The sequence below is a fragment of the Protomyctophum parallelum genome (assembly GCF_964188405.1).
Source record: "Protomyctophum parallelum genome assembly, chromosome: 10".
NCBI lineage: Eukaryota > Metazoa > Chordata > Actinopteri > Myctophiformes > Myctophidae > Protomyctophum > Protomyctophum parallelum.
In genome coordinates this window covers 39555591-39563789 of record NC_139704.1, presented here as the reverse complement: position 1 = coordinate 39563789, position 8199 = coordinate 39555591, and the positions used below count along the sequence as shown (strand labels likewise).

General features: G+C 41.5%; 1 protein-coding gene across 1 annotated transcript in view; it reads left to right on the top strand.

Annotated features, from left to right (window-relative positions):
- Positions 1-761: 761 nt before the first annotated feature.
- LOC310865826 (VPS10 domain-containing receptor SorCS1-like) overlaps positions 762-8199 on the top strand; it is a gene marked incomplete at both ends in the record, with an annotated part of 50161 nt that continues 42723 nt past the window's right edge. Inside the window, 1 exon segment of the mRNA XM_083775036.1 lies at positions 762-1463. Within this exon segment, the coding sequence (XP_083631162.1) occupies positions 762-1463 (702 nt within the window).

Below are 8199 nucleotides of genomic sequence, written 5' to 3'. Positions count from 1 at the left end.
ACAATTTGTAGCTGAGCTCCATTCATTATCTTACATAATGACTTGGACAGTGAATGCAGGCAAATGCTTGATTCTAATAGGCATTTGTGTGCTATAGCCTGCAAGGGCTGTTATCAGGAACTTCTAAATAATTTCATGATTATATCGCCAAAAACTAACTAACTAATTAACTTTTATCTATGAAATGTAGACCTGCCTTAGATATTATATTGTCTGTTTTATTTCTGGCACTGAATATTGTGGAAAAGTGATGAAGGTAGGCCCTATATAATTCAAATGAGATTTCTTGTTTAATCTCGTATTGAGCTGTTAAAAAAAGATGCGTTTTTATGTGAAGCTGGCCCTATTTTCCAATCTTACCTCAGAAACCCTTGGGTAAGCATGGTCTAATTGATTAATGATCTATGCTTAATCGACATTGTACATAAACATAATTTAAATGTAAAACTAATCGAGTGCAGTCATTATTTTTTCAGCATCTCAGTTGAGATAGGCTAAAGACTAAAGAGGTGTGTGTGTGTGTGTGTGTGTGTGGGGGGGGGGGGGGGGGGGGGGGGGGGGATTGCCCCTCTCTCCTCTCATGCAGGATCCAACCTCCAGCTCCGCCTAGTCAGTGCATCGTTTTCATCAGTACTTGGGAAGACTTGTCCATCACCCCACAGTGCATTACACACTCTGGACTTTACCAGGCGAAATTAGGGGCACTCTAAAGAGTAGCTATGATATGTTTTGGGGACATTTGAAAGCGGAATCTACGTAGAATGGAGATGAGCTTCGTTTGTTGCCTTTTTTATCTGATTGCTAAATGGATTTGGCTCTTCTCCTTAACTTCCATACTGGGCATAACAAAAGCGGAGATAAGGTGCATCCCATTCCCATCATGCAAGATACCTACAGTCCAACACTTTCGGGAGCTCTCGGCGCTGGATGTGGCTGATTATGGCGAGATACCAGCTGAGGAGTTCGTCGGATTTGCCGAAAGGCTAATGAGTCTGAAATCTACGAACAGAGACCGAAACGACAACGTCGAGGAATTTACCGGCAGCGAGGAAAGTTACCGCGAAAATAACTCCTGTGTTGAGAAAGACGCACTCGAAGAGAAACTTTCTAGTTCTCACGAGTCTCGTGGATCCGGTGGTCCACGCGCAACGACCGTTGCCTCCTCGGGTGACAACAATTTGACCGAGGAAAGCAAAGACGATGAAAAAAGTTACAAGCTTTACAAAGAAAACGTGGCACAAGGTGATGCGATCACAAATACCATTGTAGCTGGCTTAAGGAGCTGGTGCAGGAGACGAAGGCGCAGCGCGCCGACGGCTGAAAGCATGGGAACGTGGTCCGCATTTCCATGGAGCGGCGAGGAGGACCAGCAGGAGTTCCACCTGACCAGCTCAACATTCGCCCTCGCCGGAGACTCGGCTCATAACCAGGCAGTAGTGCACTGGTCTGGACAGAACAGCAGTGTAAGTTTCTCGTGTGTTGTTAACTTGTTCTATTATTACGCACGGCACCACTGCCACCACACACCCAAATAAACAGATTTGTTTTATTATTTTTTGGTACTAGACTTGTTGATGGGCTAACTGAATTAAATATCAGACTGTTTAGTGGTGGTGGCAGTGGTGAGACTGAGACGTGACGTGAGAGATTAATTGTGAGGATCAGAAATTAGCTGGAATCTGAGTTTGTGCGTTTGGTTTGTGCGTTGGAAGAGATTTTCTTCCTCCTCTTGTAAACCAAACTGTCTCGATTGCTGTCGTTCACTATCTCTCCAACTCCATCTCCCCATCTCCATCACTCCCTGTCTCCTCGCCCTGTCTCCTCTCCCTCTTCTCTTCTCTCCTCTTCTCTCCTCTCCTCTCCTCTCCCTCTCCTCCCCTCCCTTTCTTGTGTTGTGGTTCTGTATATTATAGTGGCAGTGGGCTTAAAATGAGAACTTTCTATTTCACTTGACTATTACAACTTGATAATTTGTTGCATTATTTAAATATTCATATTATGGCGTTTTATTAATCCTCCTCTCTCTCTGTTGTTGGTGGTTTGATGTGACATATAAGTAAGCCTTGCTGAGCCATGTGGCTTGATGTACAAATACATTCCTCAGCCAGCCATGACGTAAAAGTACACCCCCTGGACATGGCACTAGCATGTCGCAGGGAGTTACTCCCAATCCAATTCTTGATGCTGAGTGTCAAGCAGGGAGGCATTGGGTCCTATTTTTAGTCTTTGGTGTGACCCAGCCAGGGGATCGAACCTGACCTCCCGATCTCAGAGCGGACACTCACAGTAGATGAGAGATAGGCACTACTTCAACTCACACCTTTTCTATTTATATTTCTAAAGCCCTACACATTACAAAAAAGTCCTGAGTGTTGTGGGCGAGGTCATTGTGTAACTCTGAGAGTGTATAACACTGCCAGCTCAGTGACATTGAATGTAGAGGATATACCCCAAGATAAGAGTTTATGAGTTCAAGAAAGCCTAGAAAGGTCATGTCTTTTGGTGTGTAACATTATAATACTACCATTCATGTCCTGAAACGTCTTTCCAAGCTCTCCATTTCCTGTCCTGAAACACATAACTGTCATTAATATTGCTGTACAAGAGAACCAACATATAAATGTTTCAAGTTCATTTTATTATATTTTTAACTTTGATATTGATGACACATTTTGGTCAGAACACTTCTTTAGTGGCTCACACGCACTTAGGCACAAATAAACCCCTTCTTGAATCATTCACCTTTACTATGAGACTGCTGTCTGCTTCAGGCAGGTAAAACATTCTTGCTCATCAGAGACAAATATATTCTTGTTTTGAGCTTGGAGCGGCTATGCTAATGTCCTAACCCTAGGGTTTGGACAATATATTATATAGGCTATGCCATAGCCCTATAATATCCTGTGAAATGCAAGCATCAAGGCAGCTTCTGTGCATACCTTTTGGCTGCAGGTCGGGGGGGAAGCTCCATTTGATATCTAATCTCACTTGATAATGTCTAATCTTGCGTTCATTGTTCAGACCGCACCGAGTCACCCCCCCACAAATTGAGGCATCCAGATTCAGCAGGCAACCAAAGCCTAGCTGGAGTTCTAGACTAGCCTTCACTTTTACTGAAAGACTAAATGATGGAAAAGCTAAGTGCAAAGAAGCAGGACGCTCCGTTTCAGATGACTTCTCAAGCTAAGCCACATCCACATTGGACTGGGATCTCTGCAGAGAGGACGTCAATAACTCAGACGGTTTCTGTTCTGCTTGATAGGTGTTGCTGAAGAGCAGACTTTCTCTTTGCCGTCTAAATTGAATGCAGAGCATTGCCTGTTCAGGGATCAGAAATAAAGTGTCCCAAAGCCGCACAACGTTGCTGATAATTATAATCTCATGCTGGACAAGAGTAAAGTTTTAATGAATCAAATATTTTAGGAACAATTCAGCTTCTTAGGCATTGATTTGCACATTTAGTATATTTGTAATACCTGCAATTGCCAGGGTGATTCACATTCACACAGTTACTGGAGCAGAATTCTAAATAGACAAGGTTTCTTCATTTCCAAAAATGCATGATTTAACATTTAACTCTCTAGAGAGGCCAGGCAGTGAGATCAGGACATTAGTGATTTCTCTTTTGTGATAGTGTAAAGTCGCTGCATATTTAATAACCGAGTTGACCTGTTATCCACCGGAGAGCCAGTCATTCTGACTTCAAACAATCCCGACCCAGAGCAACATCTGGTCTACTGGGAGACATTGCTTTGTTAATTAAGTGATATAAATTGATGTGGCAGACAAAAGGCTCCGTACAATACACATTTAACTATGATATTATTGATGTATTCCGGCTTGTCCATTATGTGCTTCCACATAATAGTCATCCTCACAGAGGCCTGCACAGTATCTCCATCTCAATGGCAATAAACAATTGAACAGGAAAGGACAGTTCTTTCTCTTGTTTTTATAAAAACGATTAGCGATGCGGTTTCATGTGGTGATTCTTTTTACAAGCGAGAGTTCATGCCTCACGCTTCACTGGACCCACAGGGGTCTTCAGATATTTCCAACATCAATGGGAATCTTTTGGAATGAGTTTATTTCTTTTGATGAAATAAACTTCATGATTTTTATAATGAAAGCGAGTGTTAGGCCTACTAGAAGTATTCCTCTATTAGAATCAGATGCAATTATTTCTTCTTTACCAATAAATCATTTTTGCAGCTCATCAATGGGGTAATAAAGAAATTGTATAACCAACATTGTATAACCAACTACCCTAAACCAATCTGTTTTTGTTACAGATAAAGTATCTCGTTGATCTTGATATTGAAATTCTAGTGAGCATTGAGCAACCACAGTTACAATTATTGTTTTTATGGAGTCGTCCATCTGTTTAATGGTGCTCACTTGACTAATTACAGCTGATGAGGCTGGATCAAGGGAGTGACTGAATTGCAACGTTACTCTGTCTTACATTTAATTTGTCTCTTTCACGTGTTCTCCCTCAGTTACTCTGTCTTGCCTTTCATTTTCCTCTTTCACAGTATGTTCTCCATTGGTTCCTAGTTCCTACCACACTATACAGCACTCCTCCGCCCTCAGTCACCCCTTCTCTTTCCTTCATTTCACACCATTAATCTCTCCAACCTAAGCCCTTTAAGTCCCCATTAAAGCTCTTTTCATTTTTCAATAATGGTCAGATTCATTCCAAATCATTTAAGGATTTAGGGCTCGAGATTCAATTTGCGTATACACGTGTGTCAGACAATCCCTTTTGGACATATTTGCGCTAGCTTGGTTAAACGTGGGCTACATGTTAACTGACGTGATGCTTCAGAAACAGTACTCTACTGAATAAATAGAATAAATTGCATTGTCCCAATCTATAGGGCATAGCATTTTGTTCCACAATAAAAGGCCATTCATAGAGATTACCAAAAATATTTATATAAATTATTTTAAGCCTAGAATCAAGCCATCCTGATTCTGTGAAAACAGATATGCATATTCAATTATATATTCAATTATTTTATTTTTATATAGGCATAACATACACACACACATACCTGTCTGAATATTGTTGGAAATCTATGGGAAAAATGAATGGCTTTTTTTGTGGAACCACAAAATGGCCACTGCTATGCCCTATTGGAAATGTGATGGACACACTATTTAACACAGGTTTAATACAAAAACGGATAATGTACCACAGCAAAGCTGCATTAAATATTCATCAACCGCAGAGCTTCACCTCATACTGTACGCATAGCTTCTACCAGAATGCAAAAAAGGTTTTACAGCTGGCACTTGACTGGATGCAAATTATATCTGACTCTAACACTGGATGCTTCCCAAGAAAATGCATAAAGCTAATTGCGAGACAGGAGGTAGGAAGTAATTTGTTGCTCTTTTCCAGACTGCAACGGGTTGTTTTATTGTGTATGACAATGTCCAGCAGGCTGTGACTTTTGGAAGCTGTAAAGGCTACTTTATTGAAGGTGCATAAATCTCTGGAGCCCAACGTGGACACGTATTTGTCACCACTGGTTTAACAAGCTACATGGATTAGCCCTGTTAATGGATTCCGTACAATTCAGCACAAAATCTGCAGATGAAAGTTTACTTAGTCAGCTAATCAACTGAAATAGTTATCAATAAATAATAATAATAAAACATATCTTGTTCATTCATTTTGTGTTCAGTGTTATGAACTTGGCTTCCAAACATGGTTTCTGTTGAGTGGTTTGGTAGAATTCACATCTGAGAAGACATCGTGTCAAACAGACACTGTCAAGGCTTCACCGAATGGCTGCGTACAAACACCAGCACATTCCTTGTTCTCAAATCCCTTCCCATAAAGTTGTAAAATCACCGTGGGACTGTTCATTTGCTGTTCGTGGGACTGACCTCGCCCTAAAGGGCACGGTCATGCTGAAACAACAGGTCTGGGAATGCCCATATATGGACTTTTTTTTTTACATTTTCAGGCTGGGTAGGGCGTAAAATGTGTGATTAGTAAGGCCAGGCGGGGCCTTGGGCCAGCCCAGTTAGGGCCCAGGTAGGGCCGGGCCTTAATTGTAGGGCCTGTTGAGAACTGGCTGCTGGGCGCAGCTGCGCTAATAACTTTGGGGCGGGCCCGTCTAGAGTTTGAATCAGTGTCAAAAGGGAGACATCGAAGAGGATGGACGGGCGGGGAAGATCAATTATGGGATGTCAGAACAGGTCAACTCCATATATGGAGAATCATCATCATTTTTCGACCGCAGTCGAGATCATGGATTTCACAATGCCATGCCAGACTTCCCGGGCCCTTCATTGCCATCCCCAGTTCCTGAGAATTAAGGGTTTGAGGTTAGATGTAGAGTTGCTGGCCGGCTCCATATATGCAGATCTAGGTGATGATCCAGTCTTCTTGCATGGCTATCCAGGGTTTTATGAGGTCAGTGTCGTGATCTTCATATGGAGACGGCCATATATGGAGCATGTCACGAGGCGCGACGGACTGACGGCCATATATGGAGCATGTCACAAGGCATGACGGAAGGACTGACTGACAGGTTTTCATAGTAATCTGCGACCTATGGTCGCAATAATATATATATATATATATATATATATATTTTTTTTTTTTCTTTCTTTTGTATACATGAAGTGGGGGTAATGTGTGATAATGAAATTAGCACTGCTGTCAACAAAGAGCTGCCCCGGGAAAACAAAACGGTTGTCCCACAGAGTGGAGAAGGAGTCATCACAGGTGCTGCAGGCCCCGGCGTCATGCAGCTTTTGCACTCTGGGATTTGGTCCCTTTTAGCCTGGATAAACTCCAGTGTCAGTCATGGACTTGACCACATCATCCTCCGTAACCGTGATTAATGGCTTGGATTCGTCCACGTTTGACATCAACAGTTCCTTCAACAGCTAGTTCGATCGTGGGCGATTCGGCGGCTGACCAATTAGTGCATCAACTCTTTCTGCGCTAGGCTTTGGCAGTGTAATTCTGTATGGAACAGAAGTAGAGGGAGTCTGCGATTGGTTGTCACACTTAACATTTATGCTTAAAGTCATACCGTTACCTTGTACCAATTATTTTAGTAGGCAGGGTTTCTTTTGGCGACAATCCTTGTAGCTCTGTTGTCATTACAGCATTTGTCTGTACTTGAGTACCACTAGTACAGGGGTAGGCAACCTGCGACTCTAGAGCCACATGTGGCTCTTATATCCTCCTCTGTGGGCATTTTTTTAAATAGCCTCAAAACATTTCTTTTTAAACAAGCATTTGTTGATGGTTCAACCTACCGTTTGTTTTATTATGTACTGATGATGATCATATTGTTGTCTTGTTTGAGCTGAATTGTACAGCTCATGTTTTATCTGCATTGTTTGCTTGTTTACTTTGTTCTGTATTTGTATTGTATGTAAAGCACTTTGTGAGTCCTCTCTGTGAAATGTGCTACAGCCTACCGGTATATAAATAAAATGTACTTACTTATAGGCCCTCTCCCGTGGCTCCCAGTTGCTACGGCAAAGAAGTATGAAAAGGAATAAGAGGTTTTCTTTTCTTTCATTATTTTTACATTTAATCATAATTTATTATTGAATTTGTAGGAGGCATAAAGTTATTCTTTCACCACCAATGCTGCTGGCTTACTGGTAGGTACAGTATACTTGATATGCTTTGAGAAATTAGCAAACAATAAAATGTAATATTGAAAGACCAGAAAAATCCCAAATAATTAAAGTTTGCTTTATTAAAGGACCACTTCACCACCTTTCAACCTATCTTCATATAATAGGTCCTCACTAATAATCATGAAAAATGGCATGATTTTTTTCTACTCAGTCTGTGTCTCATAGGGCGGCTGTGGGCAGTTTAGAAACCGTCTTCCAGTGACATCATCATTAGGCAGATTTTGTTTTAAACAATTCGATTTGATTTTCATTATCGTGAGAACGATGGCTTCCATTTTCGTATTGCAACTTTTCAGGACTAGAAAGCCTGCCGTTTCTATTAGCTTGTATTCCCCATCGATGATGTCACTGGAAGACGGTTTCTGAACTGCCCACAGTCCTCCTATGAGACACAGACCGAGTAGAAAATAATTGCACCATTTTTTCATGATTATTAGTGAGGACCTATTATATGAAGATAGGTTGAAATGTGGTGAAGTGGTCCTTTAAAGCAAACATTATTTTGCGGCTCCAGATAGA